Source organism: Myxocyprinus asiaticus, chromosome 19 (genome assembly GCF_019703515.2).
Source record: "Myxocyprinus asiaticus isolate MX2 ecotype Aquarium Trade chromosome 19, UBuf_Myxa_2, whole genome shotgun sequence".
Taxonomy (NCBI): domain Eukaryota; kingdom Metazoa; phylum Chordata; class Actinopteri; order Cypriniformes; family Catostomidae; genus Myxocyprinus; species Myxocyprinus asiaticus.
Window position 1 is genome coordinate 25,373,439 of NC_059362.1, and position 16,962 is coordinate 25,390,400.

Here is a 16,962-nt window from a genome sequence, read left to right on the forward strand (position 1 = left end):
GAAATGTTCTTCAAAAAATATTTTTTTGTGTTCAGCAGAAGAAAGAAAGTCATACATATCTGGGATGGCATGAGGGTGAGTAAATGATGAAAGCATTTTCATTTTTGGGTCAACTATCCCTTTAATGCCTCTGAAGACCTCTATGTTGGGGACCTCAGTCCCCATTCACATTCATTGTATGGAAAAAAAATAGCAGTGTCAACATTCTTCAGAAAGAAAGTCATACAGATTTGGAATGACACAAGGGTTAGTAAATGACAACAGAATTTAAATTCAAGACCCTTTAAACTCTTTACACACATGTTATCACCATTTTAAAAGTTTAAAGTTTGTTGGCATCTATGCTTTCAAGGCTTCAGAATAAGGTTCATCATTTACATTTATCATAACTTTGTTGACCAAATTTTGTAATATTCAATACGCAATAGTGCATAACTTTACTAGGTATGTAATTCAATTGTTAATGAATTTGCTACATGTAACTGAACTGAAACTGAACTACATACAGATGGTTAGTGTTGTCATTTACACTCTATAGACCCTTTGAAACAAGTATGTTTATTGGCTATCATCAGCCAGGCTAGAAAAAGAAAATATAACCTCTCAGATTCTCAGATTTTGCCCTAAACCTAATGCTTCAAATCAGTTGTTGGTAATATTAGAGGCTTTGAAATGGGCCTGATCTGCACACATCCCGGCATCCTCACTCAGATCAAACTTTTCAACAAATCAGCCACGGTTTCCCACCACATTCCAGCCTTTAACTTTCGAACAAAACAAAACTCAATCCTTAATAACTACTGCCACAAACTCACACAACCCAACCATCCCATCATGCCCTTTTATTTGTCTCATAAATCAACGAACCCTTTCTGTGGGACTCAATTTCCACATTTTTGTCCATTGGCTCTCACTCAGACTACCCCAAATGATCTAATGAGCGGTGTGGGTTTTTGCCTTGAGACATTGTGATGTTGTCTGGTGGACTTGGGCCAGTCTGGACTTTGAATCAGTTCTGTCTGACCCAGCCGCACCGTTTCAAAGGACAAAAACTGCAGCCCGTAACCACTATTAACTCTATTTGCTGTGTCTGCCACATGTGGTATTTAAACTGAGGCTGAGGGAGGGTCAGTTTGAAGTTTCAAAGTACAGAACATTCTTTTAACGGCCAGCCAGAAACCAATTATAGAGGCAGCAGCTTTAGATCGTGTGGCGGATTGAGGGGTAAATAATCTTTCTCTCCGTTTATTTTATGTTTTAGCACTCATAACTACTTGAGTCCTTTGATGAGACTTTTGACACTGAAATAGTTTAGAGTTGAGCACCAGTCTAATGTCTGTCACACTTTAAATTCATTCAAGCAAAATAGCTTAAACAAGCCGAAAAAAAGTAATTAGATATACAGATTGAAAAAATAATCATTTATGATCAGCTCGAATAGCTTTCTTAAAGGAGCAGTTCCCCCAAAAATGAAAATTCTGATTTTTTTTTATTCACCTTCATGTCATTCCAAACCCCTCTGACTTTTTCCGTTGCACATTTCGTGACCAAAAGTCAGTTACGTTTTTGTGTCATGACGTTTTGATTTGATATGAGAGTAAATTTCCCTAATTAGCCTGTATTGGTTTTGCGGTCTACATTGTGTTCATTCGCACTGGCATGTGTTTTTAGAGGATAATGTGTCATTTAGCATATTTAATTTGTAAAAATTGGCAAATAAAAAAACATGTGGCTCCATAGTGCCAAAATTTTACAGTGTTTTTTGACAGTGCCTCACCCAAATGGATCGATGACATGAAGCGATGGCCCAAGGTTAGTTACGATAATTAACTACTTTAAGTGGTTATGACGACCAACAACTGCACAAGTTGAGCTTGAACTAATTTTTACTCCAACTAACACTTAAAATGTTTGTTGTTCTCCCTCTGGATTGCTCGTTTCGGTAGTATTTACATTGCTTCTTATGGAGACCGGAACCAGAAAACAGTCCAGCCCACACAGTCGCTGGTCTGGAAAACTGTGAATTCATCACTTAAAGTGATCGTATTACTTCAGAAGACTTGGAATTTGAAGACACAGACTATTTTTATGACACTTTTGAGTGCTTTTTTAAGCTTTACAAGGCCATTATATGCTTGTAAAATATGCTTCCCCATCAAAAACCATTGATAGAACACATGAAAATATGCTTGTCTTTGGAATTTTGAACATGATTAATGATCAAATGGAAAAAACAATGCTTATGCAAGAGATATGTTAAGCATGGATTGTATATCCTCCATATGGTACATTCCACAAAGCATTTGTAAATTTTGGTACCATGAGGCCAGTTGGAAAATGAAACATGGATTGTTTTTGGCATTTCTTTAAACATAAGTTGAAAATACTTCAATGAGGCCTGAATCTTTAACACATGTGAACCTGTTGACCATGTAATGGTCTCTTTTGTAGGAATGTATTTCAATTACACACAAAGTTTAGGTATACTTGATGGAACGTATGGATTTTCATTAAATACAATAAAAATACGCAAATTAGCAGCATAATTGCTGAGACACCAAAAGGCTTCAACTGCTATGACATTATGCAAGTATTGGGTGGAGAGGAAGCTGATGATATAACTAGAGGAGACATGAGAGATGCATGGGAATAAGGAGTGTCAGGCAAATCCCATGAGGAATGCTCAACCGAATCCCACAGGAATGCAGCCACAAAAACGTCTGCAGCACAACAACTGAGTAAATGAGGGCATCCCTCTAGTCTAACACTACCTAACCAGCCAGACAGAGGAAACCCTGACAAGAATGTGACTTTAAAACCATAACATGGGATTTCCAAGTGCTTTATTTAAAGAAGCGCTCAGTAATATTTTGTTTATGTTGCACTGGCCGATGTAACCGGGGTCTTGGACTTAAATGGACACTTACCAGTGTGGATGCAGCATCACACAAAAAGCCAATGTTGTCCATTTCCATTTCCATTTATTCATTTGGCAGACGCTTTTATCCAAAGTGACTTACAAAAGAGGAAAACATAAGTGAATCATCTTAAGGAGACAGTGGTATGAAAAGTGCTGTATTACAAAGTATCACTAGCATCATAATAGTATTTAAAACAGAATAAAGTGCAACAGGAATTATTTTTTTTGTTTGTTTTTTTTTTTAATGACTGGTTAAGTGCTCATGGAACAGATGTGTTTTTAGTCATTTTTTGAAGACAGAGAGTGAGTCAGCTTCACGGATGGAGTTGAGAAGGTCGTTCCACCAATGTGGTACGATGAAGCTGAAAGTCTGTGTTTTCCATCACCTTTGTCATTATAGAAAAGCCCTATTCACAGACAGCAAAGATTAATTTATTCTGCAAGCAAAATTGTCCGGTAACAGGAATGATAAAGTCAAATTAAAGTAAGTAGCATTCGGCTGATCATGTGATCTTAATATGTTTGTCCCCATGAGGTGATCCCACTCCATGTACTTTAAAATAACTTTTTATTAGGCTACTGATATGACTGGAGTTTTCATTTCATGCGAGTGTACATCATTTTAATCATGTAATATTATATTATACATTTAATAATTTTTAAAAGAGCTATTCATTTCTTATGGTGCAAAACGTTTTGAAATCGGAAAAAGTACTTTTAATGTATTTACACTTTAACATGTCCAAATATGTCTTCTTTTGAGACATACGTGTATAACGTACAATCTTCTTTCACTGATCCTTGCTAAAAACTTCCCTGTAACATGGCTATGCTGGATTTATATTACCGTGAGTAAAACAGAGGCTGCTTTTATTATTGGACTGTGTAACAGAAGGATTAGTACGTGTCTTAAACCACAAATCTGAGAACATCTGTTTATGGTTAAATGGCCAAATTGTGTTTCTTTTGGAAGAGATTGGGTCACCTGTGTATGGGAGCTGTTTATTTGTGTGTTCCAATATATGGTGCATGTTGCTATATCAGCACAAAAAAAAAAAAAAAAAAAAAAATATATATATATATTTTGAAATTGATATTTTCCAAGCACCTATGGACATTGAATCAAATGAACAGGAACAGGAATTAGACTACTGATGCAAAACTCTGTACAGATTCACTCTTTAGAAAAGCCAAATGCATAACAGCTCAAATAAATGTAGCTCAACCCATAGAGCATGTCAATAGCAATATAAAAGCCATGGGTTCAGTTTTTAGAAAACACACCTCGACAATATCGACCATAATATCTTCTCAATCGTTTTGAGTGTATGGTTGGCTTCCAGGGTATGGCCCTCCAATGGTTTTCCTCCTATCTAAAAGAAAGGACATTCTCTGTAAATTTAACTAATTTTTCTTCTACGTCGTTTCAATTACAGTGTGGTGTCCCTCAAGGGTCGATTTTAGGACCCTTGTTATTTTCCCTGTATATGCTTCCTCTGAACTCTGTATTTCAGAAGTACAGCATATCTTATCACTGTTATACTGACGATTCACAATTTTATTTCCCAGTGAGTGTAGACAAGAATTGTTCATTTGAGAATGCCCAAAATTTCTTAAAAGATATTAAATACTGGCTGGCAAACAATTTTTACAATTAAATGAAAGCAAAACCAAAGTTCTAATTTTAGGTTCATCCATGTCCTCCTTACCTGGCCTGGTTGCCCAGTTAGGCCCTCTGTCGTCAAATGTACAAGATCACGTAAGGAGTCTTGGAGTGATTTTAGACTCCTTGTTACTTTTCAATAAGCAGATCGGTGCTGTTGTCAAGGGTAGCTTTTTCCACCTGAGATCTATCGCTAAAATAAAACATTTTCTTTCACATAAAGACTTGGAAATTGTGATCCACTCACTAATTACATCAAGGTTAGACTATTGTAACTCAAACTGCATTATCCCACCTACAGCTTGTTCAAACACAGCAGCTAGGCTTTTAACAGGGTCAAGAAAGAGGGATCACATTTCCCCCATTTTGGCATCTCTACACTGGCTTCCTGTGAAATTCAGGGTCGATTTTAGAATTCTGATTTATGTCTACAAGGCACTATCTGGTCTCAAGCCCCAATATATCAGTGACCATCTACACCCTTACTCCCCCACCAGAGTGCTCAGTTCTTCTGATCAACTTCTATTGAGGGTTCCTCGTTGCCGCTATAGATCTAATGGAGGCCGTGCCTTTTCTGTGATAGGAATAGTCTCTCTTTCCATGTGAGGTCAGCTTCATCATTAGCCATTTTTAAATCTTCTTTGAAAACATATTTTTATTCTGTAGCTTTTTAATAGATCATTGAATAGTTTGAAATCGATAAATACATGATGCTGTATTTAAAGGTTATTATTTATTTTATTATGTTTTATATTTAACTTTATATCAATCTGTTTTTATATCACTCTGTCAATATTTATTTATTTGTTTGATCTGTAAAGCACTTTGGGTCAGCTTCTGTTGTTTTAAATGTGCTCTATAAATAAAGGTTGACTTGACTTGACATACAGTACTTATAAAATGTTTACCTTGATGACAAGTTGTTTTCTGTAAAAATACCTGCTCAATGCATAAATAAAAACATTACACTGCTGTAAAAATCTGTTTAAATATGCACAAATATGTTTTTATTTGGTAACACTTAAAATGAGGTTCCATTCGTTAACATTAGTAAATGCATTAGGTATCATGAACTAATAATGAACAATATATTTATTAAAGCATTTATTATTCTTTGTTAATTTTAGTTAATAAAAATACAATTGTTCATTGTTAGTTCATGTTAGTTCATAGTGCATTAATTAATGTTAACATATACACCTTTCAATTTTTAAAAATATATTAGTGTATGTTGAAATTAACATTAACCAATATTAATAAATGGTGTAAAAGTATTGTGTATTGTTAGTTCATGTTAACTAATGTTGTTAACTAATGTTATATATATAATAACGTTAATATAATAATATTGTCACCACAACTCAAATTCATTCATTGACAGAACATTTTACATAGCCAGCTAGAAATTATAGATGCATCAAGTCACTAACCATTTTTGAGTGTGGGAGACATTTATCGTTTAAAACCCTTACTGATTAAGTACTATAGACTGAGAGTGCTCTTATAGCAGCTCTGTTTTTCATCATTCTAGCCTTCTGCTCAATTATGTTGTTGCATGATCTCTATTCAAGCAGTTTCAAAAATCCACCTTTTTTTCTGTGGAAGGGCCCAGTAACTCTTTAGACTAGACAAAGGACCAGTCCAAAACAAAGATTCAGTCTTTGGTTTGGGTAGAAAATACCAATGCTACATAGACAGCATATTTTGGTTGAACATTGGTAACCTGAGTGCTCAAATGAACTGATCTGGGAACTGTCCAGACAATGAAAATGGGATGTTGGAAAATTGCTCCTGGCAGCCAGAAAACAGCTCTAAGTATTTGGGCTTTGCTCGTTTTTGTCTAGAGAACAATAGACAGCCTTCAAATTATGCACTGAACACCCACCGGCCTCCTAACTCTGACCCTCTTGGGAGGAAAGTAAAATGTAGTTATGTGACCACATACCCCAGTGACTTCTGTCAACAGTCTTTCATTTCCTAAATGGTTGGTGTCTTTTCCATTACATGGTTAGATATTGACCTTTGACCTGTCTCAGTGGTTGATACACGCACAGTGTGTTAGCTCACCAAATTTAGTCCTGTTTGCCGCCCACGTCACTCCTACCAGTTTTAGAGTCAGGTCATCATTTACAGTCAACTTTTTAAAGCCAGTTATCCACGTCCCACTTTTCAAACAGTTACCTTTTCCCTTCCCAACTGTTTTATGACACAGTCAGCTTTTAGAGCAGTGTGCCATCTTAAATAAACTGTATGCGGGGGGTATTGCTTTTCAAAGACCTGGCAGAAAGCTGTTTCTGAAATAGTTGTACTGTTGGAGGTAAAATTTCAGTCTTCCTTCATCCTCCTAGGGAGGTAGAAACCGTGACATTAAAGTTTATCAGAGCTGAAAGTATTTATCCCTGCTTCACTGAGGTAGGAATGTAGGCACTAAAAGAGCTTAGCGCACTAAGGTAAGAATGCGATTCTTACTTACACCTGAATTGTGCCACACACAGAGCTATGTTTATTTAACCACCAGACTGTGGGCATGGTCCATCCTGCTTGGCCACAGTGACACTTGCATGAACAAACATACATGCAGCACATCATTAATTACTGACAGTGTGCAACACAGAGTCGGGGGGGTTGGTGCTTGGCTGGCAGGTTTCAGCTTAGCTGGAATGAGATGTTGTTGACAGACTGGGTACATTACAATCCTGCACACAGGCAACACTGTTTCCAGACCAGAAGGAAAGAGTGTGGACAAGAGAATGAGAGTGTGTGTGGGGTGGGGTGGGGGGGGGAACAAGAGCCTGTAGTGAAGATTCCCATATAAGGCAAGTCTTCCTCTGAGACTGTTTGCATGTAGTAACAGTCCGTCTGCTGGCAGGGGGATAACATTCCTTCACCTCCCGTTTTTTCTCTGGGAGTTTTCATTTCCGATTCACCGGCTGGCAAGAGGCAGTGCTCCCTTTCATAAGAGCGAGAAGGGGAGTCTGGAGATCCTTTTTTTTTTTAATGTATACAAATGCTGAAGTCTAGCCGCTTTCCTGCTGCCCTTTAGTTTCCTCTGTCTGCTGTCTGAAGGAGCAAAATAGAATCTTACCGCACCTGCACTGTAAAACACGCAGCTGACTAAACCTTATTAGCCAGGTGAACGTGTAGAATTACAGAAAAACACCATGAATCCAGCCCCAATCAAATTGTTCCAGCTTCACAAGAAACTTATGTAAGCTGTGCAAAAATTGCACTGCTGAACTATCCCTAATTTAAGTTGATTTAAGTATAATAGTGTTCATAATTATGTGTGTTTACTTCGGTGTGAAGTATTATTAACGGCGTGTGTCATTTAAAATACTTTCTCCTATCTCAGCTTAATATGCAGAGAAATAAGACAATCATAGGTTGATGTAAACAATGCAATGTTTGTCTGAACATCCCGACCAGGGGTGCGTTTCCCAAAAAAGATATCAGAGTCTGTTCTGTTCAGCTCTTGATGGACCACTTGTATTAAAATGAATGGGAGAGATTCGAACACCCAATATGGCGAATTAATAAAAGGAAGTCCTGCCTTACAGCATTCTCAAGATGGCTGCAGACCATGCAGAGTGGACTGACTTGCCTTGAAAGGAACTTTGGTGATGTTGGCTCAAACTTTTTTCTTGTCAGCATTCGTGATAGTATTTTTAAACTTTGAGAAAAGCTATTGTTTATGATTTTCTACCTACTCCAAAAACACTTGAGGATCAGTCTTTAAAATTTTAGTCACATACTATGACAAAAGTCTAAAAGACTATTTAGCAGAGACAGGCCACTTCTATTAAAATGAATGGGAGAAACTGGAATGCCCAATGGTCAGTGGATGCAGAAAGGAAGTCCCGCCTCACATGTAAAAGAGGCAATCACCTTTTAGGTACAAATATAGCCTGTCAGTCAACTCGAGAATGTGCATGCGCATTAGCAATATGTTTTTTTTGTTTTTTTTTTCGTAATCTGAGATGAAGCACAATTTATGATTCCAGTGTTGTCATATTTTACTACTAATTTTAAATATGTTCTTTGATCGTAATCTTGACCAACCATTTTAGAGGTTTAGGTCTTTCCCCATTCAAGTAGTTAGGAGCTGCACTTTCATGATTGGAAACAGCTTACCAGGAGCGTTCCAAAGATGGCCACCAGTGGACTGACTTGCTAGAAAGACTTTGGTCATATGTCGTATATGGTGCGTTCCATTTACCTCGGAAGTCGGATGTCGGAGCTGGGAATGACGTCACACCCGAGTTGACCGCGTTCCAGTACACAAGTTGGAAAACCAAGATGGACGGGTCCAGGCAAACCTTTGCTTGCTCTTTCAGAATACAAACGGGGTGGTGGAAGTAGCCATCGTTAGCAATTCCAGTCGATAAAAACACATAAAAAAGCGGTATTTTGCACAGATAATGCTGAAATATCATGTCCACAGATAGAGGTTGGATAATACTGTGTGCACCACTGAGTTTATTGAGACACAAACAAACAGAAGTGCTAATAAACAATATATTACTACTGTTTCACTTACTGTTGATGCGCTGAGCAGCCATTTTGGATTCTGAAGTCAGGGTTGTTGCGGTTACTCCGGCTTTCCGAGTCGGAACTCCGACTCTGCGTGGATCGCAGAGAATAGCATGAGCCTCCCGTGCTGTGAGTCTCCGCGGTGTCATGCACAGCGAGCCACGTGATAAGATGCGCAGATTGACTGTCTCAGAAGCGGAGGCAACTGAGACTTGTCCTCCGCCACCCGGATTGAGGTAAGTAACCGCGCCACCACGAGGACCTACTAAGTAGTGGGAATTGGGCATTCCAAATTGGGGCGAAAAGGGGAGAAATTAAAATAAATAAATAAATTTAATCAAAACTAAATTTTTATCATTCCTTTTCACTCTAATTGTGTTGCTCAATTGATCTTCAATAAATAGGAGTACATTTTTTCACACTTTGGGACCAGAAGAGGTAACACTAGTGGTGCAGAAATTGCATCTTCACCTTTAAGAAGTATGTTTAGCATTAAAATCCAGACCTATGGTATATGTAAGTTAACATAACCCAGAGGTCTTTGTTTTACATTCGCTCATCATCTTAAAGGGCTATTATTGTATTTTTTTCCCCCCATACAATGACAGTAAATGGTGGCTGAGAAAATTATGACACAATTTTCATTACTGGGTAAATTATGTCTGTAATTGAAGCTCACCTGCCATACAGTTGTTATCCTTAACTATCAGTCATCACCTTGTTATACAGAGAACAAGACAGTAGAAGTTAAAAGCCAACTTGGCTTTATTAAATCGGAAAAACATGTAACCATCAACAAAACAAATCGGTTAAACCACAACCAAGCACAGCAAAAGCAAGGCAATGCCAAAACTGCACTTTTATTTTGATATGTGACAGCTCTGGAATGTAGGATGGCAGAGTGTGCAGGTCTAACGGAGGGGGAGAGGGGAGTGGAGGGGGGCGGGCAGGAAACTAGGAAAGAATGCTAGGAATGCCCATGTTTATCCAGCATTCCATTGAGGTGGAGGCAGTCCACCGCAGCTCGCTGTGTATAAAGGTAGCTGCGCTGCTGCCATAGAATCAGAACACTCCGAGTCCTCCTGAGAGAAGCAACAGTCACTCAGCCTAAACTCTTTACCGAAGCTAAACTCTAGCTTTCCTTCAACACTTTTAGGAGGAACTGGATTCACAGACTACACAACGAGATCAGCTCGATCAGATTTGAAGAGAAAACTGCACTTCTGCACCAAGCAAGACGTTGGAGATTCCCAAAACCAGATACTTCTTTTTTGATATTGTAAGAAGAACACAGACGAAGAAGTCACAATGTTTTCTGGAATGAACCTGATTTATCTGATGTGCTTATCTTTCCTAAGCTGGGTAAGTTCTATTTACCACTATCATGATGATGAAGTTGCTGTGTTTTAATATATACTACTGTATGTATTTTTAGAATAAAATGGATTCTATGTCTTTTAAGTGATCAGGTTATATCTTTACAGCTTTACATCACAGAATGCCTTTAGCTCTCTGTTCAAAGCAGTTTTTTTTATTTTTTATTTTTATCAAACACATTTAAAAGATTTCCTTTTTCTGTTGTTATTGGGCAAATGTACAAAGTCTCAAATGAATCTGTTTGATGAACCAGAACAATTTGTCTTGTTCTCCAGGCTGTTGCTCAGGAGTGCAGTGGACAATGCCAGTGCCCTGATGTATCTCCCCAGTGCCCACCTGGTGTGAGCCTGGTGCCAGACTCCTGTGGATGCTGCAGGGTGTGTGCCAAGCAGCTGGGTGAGCTCTGCACTGAGCGGGATGTTTGTGACCCTCATAAAGGCCTTTACTGTGATTATGGATCCCCAAGCAACCATCGTATAGGAGTCTGCACAGGTGAGAAGTCTTTTACATCTCATGCACATACTGAACCACATACAAAGCTCCCACCATTTTAAATGGATAGTTCACCCAAAAATGTAAATTCTGTCATCATTTACTCATCTTCATGTTGTTTCAGACCCTTATAACTATCTTTCATCTGTGAAACACAAAAAGAGATGTCTCAACCTCCATTCACTTTCATTGCATATTTTTTCCATACAATGAAAGTGAATGGTGACTGAGTCTGTCAGTCCCCAACATTCTGATGTCAGGTTTTCATTTTTGAGTGAACTAACCCTTTAAGCATAATAGGACATTGGTGACAGCTCAGTGATCATAGTTGTAATCTATCTTCTGTCTCTGTTCAATAGCCAGAGAAGGTGCCACTTGTGTGTTTGGTGGGATGGTGTATCGCAGTGGAGAGTCCTTCCAGAGCAGCTGTAAATACCAGTGCACATGTCTGGATGGTGCCGTGGGTTGTGTGCCCCTCTGTGGAATGGACATCAGGTTGCCCAGCCCTGAATGCCCAATGCCCCGCCGGGTGAAGTTGCCAGGAAAGTGCTGCGAGGAGTGGGTGTGTGACTCCCCTCACCAGAACACCTTTGTGGGCTCAGTTCTGGCGGGTAAGCATTCCTGACCAGTGATTAAATGATTCACACATATACAGACACAGTAATGGTCTCCATTACAGTAAGAGTGGCTGAAACGAATACCAGTGCAGTTATGTCATTATTTGAATTACAGCAAGAGTTTAGAGTATGATGACATAGTAGTGGATGGAATGTGTTGACTAATGTCTTGTCTGCTTGTTATAGCTTACAGAGAGGAGGAGACATATGGGCCTGATCTCTCCATGATGAGAGAGAACTGCCTGGTTCAGACCACAGAATGGAGCGCATGTTCAAAAACATGTGGCTTGGGAATCTCCACCCGTGTCACTAATGACAACCGCGACTGCCGTCTGGAGAAGCAGTCCCGTCTCTGCATGGTCCGCCCCTGTGAATCGCACTTGGAGGAGAGAATTAGGGTAAGCAGCAACCTACCAATCACAGCACAGCTCAGTTTTGATCAAGTTCAGACACAGTGATGACATCACCTGTTTACATGGAACATGATGACTAAATTTGCTTCTGTTTTCCTTGTCATCTTTGCAGAAAGGGAAAAAGTGTATCCGCACACCCCGTGTCTCCAAGCCAATGAAGTTTGAGATTTCCGGCTGCACCACTACCAAGTCTTACAGGCCTAAGTTTTGTGGCGTGTGCACAGATGGACGCTGCTGCACACCCCACAGAACCACCACCTTGCCCATGGAGTTCAAGTGTCCCAATGGCCAAGTCATGAAGAAGCAGATGATGTTCATCAAGACCTGCGCATGCCACTACAACTGCCCCGGGGAAAATGATATCTTTGAGTCCATGTACTACAAGAAGATGGGTGGTGACATGGCATAAGAGAAGAGAGACTGATAATGTGGAGCTGAAAAATATCCATCCAGTGACTGTCCACTTGAATCGAACAGATATCCATCTCATATCTCAGCACAAAGTACTTTTGTTTGTCTTTCTACGGTTATCTATTTTGTCTTTTTGTTTGTTTGTTTGTGTGTATGTGTTTGTATCTTGTACATGGACATTGATTTACAGTATATGTGTATATTAATTTTGTCATGGTGGATGTCTAAGGCTACCTTGCCTTAAAGTGCATAGAGGTAAAGGCTAGGGGGTGGGGATTGTAAAATAACCGGGCTCTGTTCGGACGCCCCCAAAAAGCAATAATGCACTATAGTCCGACTCTGTGACGCCCAATGTTGCTGATTTGCATATGATAGCAAGCCCCTCCCCTAAACTGTGGTGGGCAGATTCAGACTCTGAGATCATAAATGGGAAAAAGTTTAACGGATGGCAGCTTTGAGAGAAGGAGAAAGACACAGAGAGTAACTTATGTGCTCTTGTGTTTAGTTCATTTTTGTCAGTGTTCCTATGAACTCAGAGTTTGAGCTGAACTAAAGACATGAAGTTTGGCCAAGAACTATGAAGGTTGATATAGCACTGAGTGTTTGACTTTGACTATCTGGCTCCTCCTGTTAGGAGAGCGTCAGTACCCCTGTCAAAAAGACTGGATGAATTGTAGCTTCATTCTTTTTAATTACAGTATCTATTTTTTTGAAAGCTGTAAATATTGTACATATTTTGTACAGCTTAAGTTAATTTAAATTCAAAGCAATTGTCTTTCTTATTTTCTTGCTTCACTATGTTTAATGATAGCTTAATGTGCTGACTTGACTGTTCTTATTACAGTTTGTCCATTATTTTATTGAGAAGTGTGACCAAAACGTTACATGTTTTCACTTTTGTAGTTTTAAATAAAATATTCTATTTTTTATATAAACATTGCTATTTTTTGAGTCATTTTACCTAACCAGACATGCACACCACTATGTCATCACAAGGGCCTCTGATGTTCATACTAAAATGCCATTTTTACACCACTACTGCTGACCACACAGTTGCAATGTGTGTGATCCATCATCCTCAAGACCACACACACAGTCCTATGACAGACAATACATACACATAATGTATAAAACAGATTCTATAGGCATGCTTATTTCCAATGCTAATAAGGTGTGCACAGCTTTTTCATAACATAAACAGAAATACAACTGGTACAAGAAACATGCATTTAAACACAATTAAACACAATATTAAAGTCCAGAGATGTGTTCACACACACACACACACACACACACCTGCTAAAAAGAAGGTCACGAGCATATGTAATGTTTTGGATGTTGGTCCCTGGCATGGAATGCTAGTGTTCCTTGCAGGCTTTTTAAATAAGTTAACCAGCAAGACTTCCTTTGTCAACCAGCATCACAGGTAAGCAGGGTTGGAGGGTTACTTTTGGAATGTATTCCACTACAGATTACAGAATACATGCTGTAAAATGTAATTTGTAATGTATTCCGTTAGATTACTCAAGGTCTGTAATGTATTTTAAATACTTTGGATTACTTCTTCAGCACTGGTAGATTTTTTCACTTGTTTCGACTATAAAAACTCTGCCAGTACAGTAAGACTAAATACACATGTTAAAAATGCATTCTCTGAAAAACCTAAATATCTTATGCAGTGTTGATTCTAAAACAAGATCAATCTAATTAATCTTGTTTTAAGGATTTTTAGATATTTTTACAGGAAAACAATATGAAAATTATTATCAAGAATACAATTTTTGCCCTAATATCAAAGGTCTTACTAGAAAAAAGAAATTATGATCCAACGTGAATTTTCTTGATAAAAAAATATGATCGTGCCTGATAACATGTGCATGTAGAAATAGCATTTTAGCTTAGCGTAAAGCTGACAATTTACACAAGGTTTATTTCTATTTCTTCTGCTCCAAACTTACTTCAAACTTACTTCTCTGTCTGCTCGTATGAATGTAACACATCATAAGAAAGTGTTTCACTGCTGTTCAAATGCACTTTGGATCGCATCATTTATATGTATAAATGTTTTCCATCTGAAAGGACTAAATTAAAAAAATGACAATAAAATGCAAAGTAATCTCTTCAGTAATCAAAATACTTTTTGAATGTAACTGTATTATAATTACCAATGATTTAAATTGTAACTGTAGTGGAATACAGTTACTTATATTTTTTATTTTAAATACGTAATCCTGTTACATGTATTCCGTTACTCCCAACCCTGCAGGTAAGACCACGCTGTTTGACTAACTTCAATGGCTATGTTCAATGGATATCTTTTGAGCTGGGAGTGAATACATCTTAGAGACTTTCAATGATTTAAAGGGATGTTTCACCCAAAAATGAAAATTCTCTCATCATTTACTCACCCTCATGCCATCCCAGAAGTTTGACTTTCTTTCTTCTGCTGAACACAAACAAAGATTTTTAGAAGAATATTTCAGCTCTGTTGGTTCATACAATGCAAGTGAATGGTGGCCAGAACTTTGAAAATTCTCTACCCTGCCCAGTAGGTGGCAATATGCACAAAAATGTGAAACCCCAAAAACAAAGAAGAATGTGAAAGTGAAAGTGGAGATTTAAAGTTAATACAAAAGCTTTTTGTTTAAACATTGGCACCTAACACTTACTTAGTTTACTAATTTTAAACCTTGACTTGTACTACACATAAATAACTAATACTGGCATTATATTTATGCTGTTTAGCCAGAGGTGAACTGGCCTCCACAGTAAGCCTGGTTTCTCCAAAGGTTATTTTTTTCCATCAACCAACATCTTATTGAGTTTTGTGTTCCTCACTGGGGGTCTAAATATAATTATTTTCTATAATTGTTGTTTTTTTTTTTGTTTGTTTTTTTTAAACCACACTATTATTACATTACAGCTTTTTCTGTATAAGCATAATTTTTTGTAAAGCCCCTTTGAAATGATGTGTTGTGAAAAGCACTAAACAAATAAAAATTACTTGACTTGATTTAGAGTAAAAAAAATTATTAAATATTGATCTGTCTCTTACTCACACTAATCATGTCGCTTCTTAAGAAATTAATTTAACCCCTAGAGTCTTTGGATTACTTTTATGCTGACTTTATATGCTTTTTGGATTCACTTGCATTGTATGGACCTACAGAGCTAAGATGTTCTTCTAAAAATCTTAATTTATGTTCATCAGAAGAAAGAAAGTCATACACATTTGGGATGGCATGAAAGTTAATGATGAATTTTTATTTTTAGGTGAAATATTCCTATAAGGCTAGTCTTTTCAGCAGGGAGTTAATACATCTTATAGACTTCCAATGATTTAATACAAGGCTAATGATATTGTCTATCCCCTAACCCTACCCCTAAAACTAACCCTCACACAAACCAGTGCACATCAGAATTAAAACAAAAAATGTTATGGCTGATTTATGAGCCTTTTTACTAGTAAGGATCCTCTAAAATGTCAGCACTTGTCTGTTTTCATAATGTTTCACTAAATTAGTAAGACATTTATTATTATTATTATTTACAGCATAGCTAAACCTGTACACATTACTCTCGCTCAAGGATCTAGACTGGATTCTCTGTAACAAACCAATTAAGTTATGAAGAAAGAGTGACATCTAGTGTTTCAACTATAGTAATGAAAAAGGGAAACGTTTGGTTGAAAACAAGAGCATCATATTGATATGACAGAGGCAGAGCTCAATTAAAGTGATAGTTTACCCAAAAATCTAAATTCTCTCATCATTTACTCACCCTCATGCCATCTAATATGTGTATGACTTTCTTTCTTCTGCTGAACACATACAAAGATTTTTATTTCAGCTCTGTAGGTCCTTTCAATGCAAGAGAATGGTGGCCAGAAATCTGAAGCAGCATAAAAGTAATCCATAAGACTCCAGTGGTTAAATCCATATATTTAAAAGCGATATGATAAGTGTGGGTGAGAAATAGATCAATATTTAAGTTCTTTTTACTATAAATTTCCACTCACTTTCAGATGTGAAAGTGAATCTAAACAGGCGCCACATGTGCCAAAGTGAAAGTGGATATAATCCACCTTTAATTCCAATGCCCTTTGACTAGTGATACTTGATGGAATAATGTCCGACTCTAATAGTATCTGGATGATTCAAATGCTACAATCTGCAGCTAGATGGGTTCTAATTCATGGGTTAAATTAATACTATTTTTTAATTTTGTAATTGAAATGTTTTAATACTGCTGGCAAATACATTGTTTAACCTTCATGTATTCTGAATTTCTTTGAAATCATTTATCTGAAGTAGATAACGAGGTGTTACTGCAAATTTGTGACCAGGCCCATGATTTATGGAGCTTCGGGCTTATTATCTGACTTATTCACATGACTAAATTGCCATTTAGTTATGAGAAAGCATGGGGTAGCCTGTCAGCGACACCTGCCTGCTCCTGTTGACTATATATATATATATAATTGGAGAGTACAGTTTCAGAATACCTAGAATAATAAAATGTAAAAATTAAGATCACATC

The 16,962-nt window shown here is 37.6% G+C and overlaps 1 protein-coding gene across 1 annotated transcript; it reads left to right on the forward strand.

Annotated features, from left to right (window-relative positions):
* Nucleotides 1-10,139: 10,139 nt before the first annotated feature.
* ccn2a (cellular communication network factor 2a) lies at nucleotides 10,140-13,358 on the forward strand. Its single transcript, XM_051645393.1, has 5 exons — nucleotides 10,140-10,475; nucleotides 10,766-10,982; nucleotides 11,342-11,593; nucleotides 11,786-11,997; nucleotides 12,125-13,358. The coding sequence occupies exons 1-5, from the start codon at nucleotides 10,422-10,424 to the stop codon at nucleotides 12,419-12,421; spliced, it is 1,032 nt and encodes a 343-aa protein (XP_051501353.1). The 5' UTR covers nucleotides 10,140-10,421; the 3' UTR covers nucleotides 12,422-13,358.
* The last annotated feature ends 3,604 nt before the right edge of the window (nucleotides 13,359-16,962 follow it).

What these genes read in the sequence shown, in the direction of transcription:
- ccn2a (XM_051645393.1), top strand. Translation starts at nt 10,422, where the DNA reads ATGTTTTCTGGAATGAACCTGATTTATCTGATGTGCTTATCTTTCCTA. An exon ending in TCGTATAGGAGTCTGCACAG is followed by an intron (nt 10,983 to 11,341) that starts GTGAGAAGTCTT and finishes TCTGTTCAATAG; the next exon opens with CCAGAGAAGGTGCCACTTGT. An exon ending in TGTGGGCTCAGTTCTGGCGG is followed by an intron (nt 11,594 to 11,785) that starts GTAAGCATTCCT and finishes TGCTTGTTATAG; the next exon opens with CTTACAGAGAGGAGGAGACA.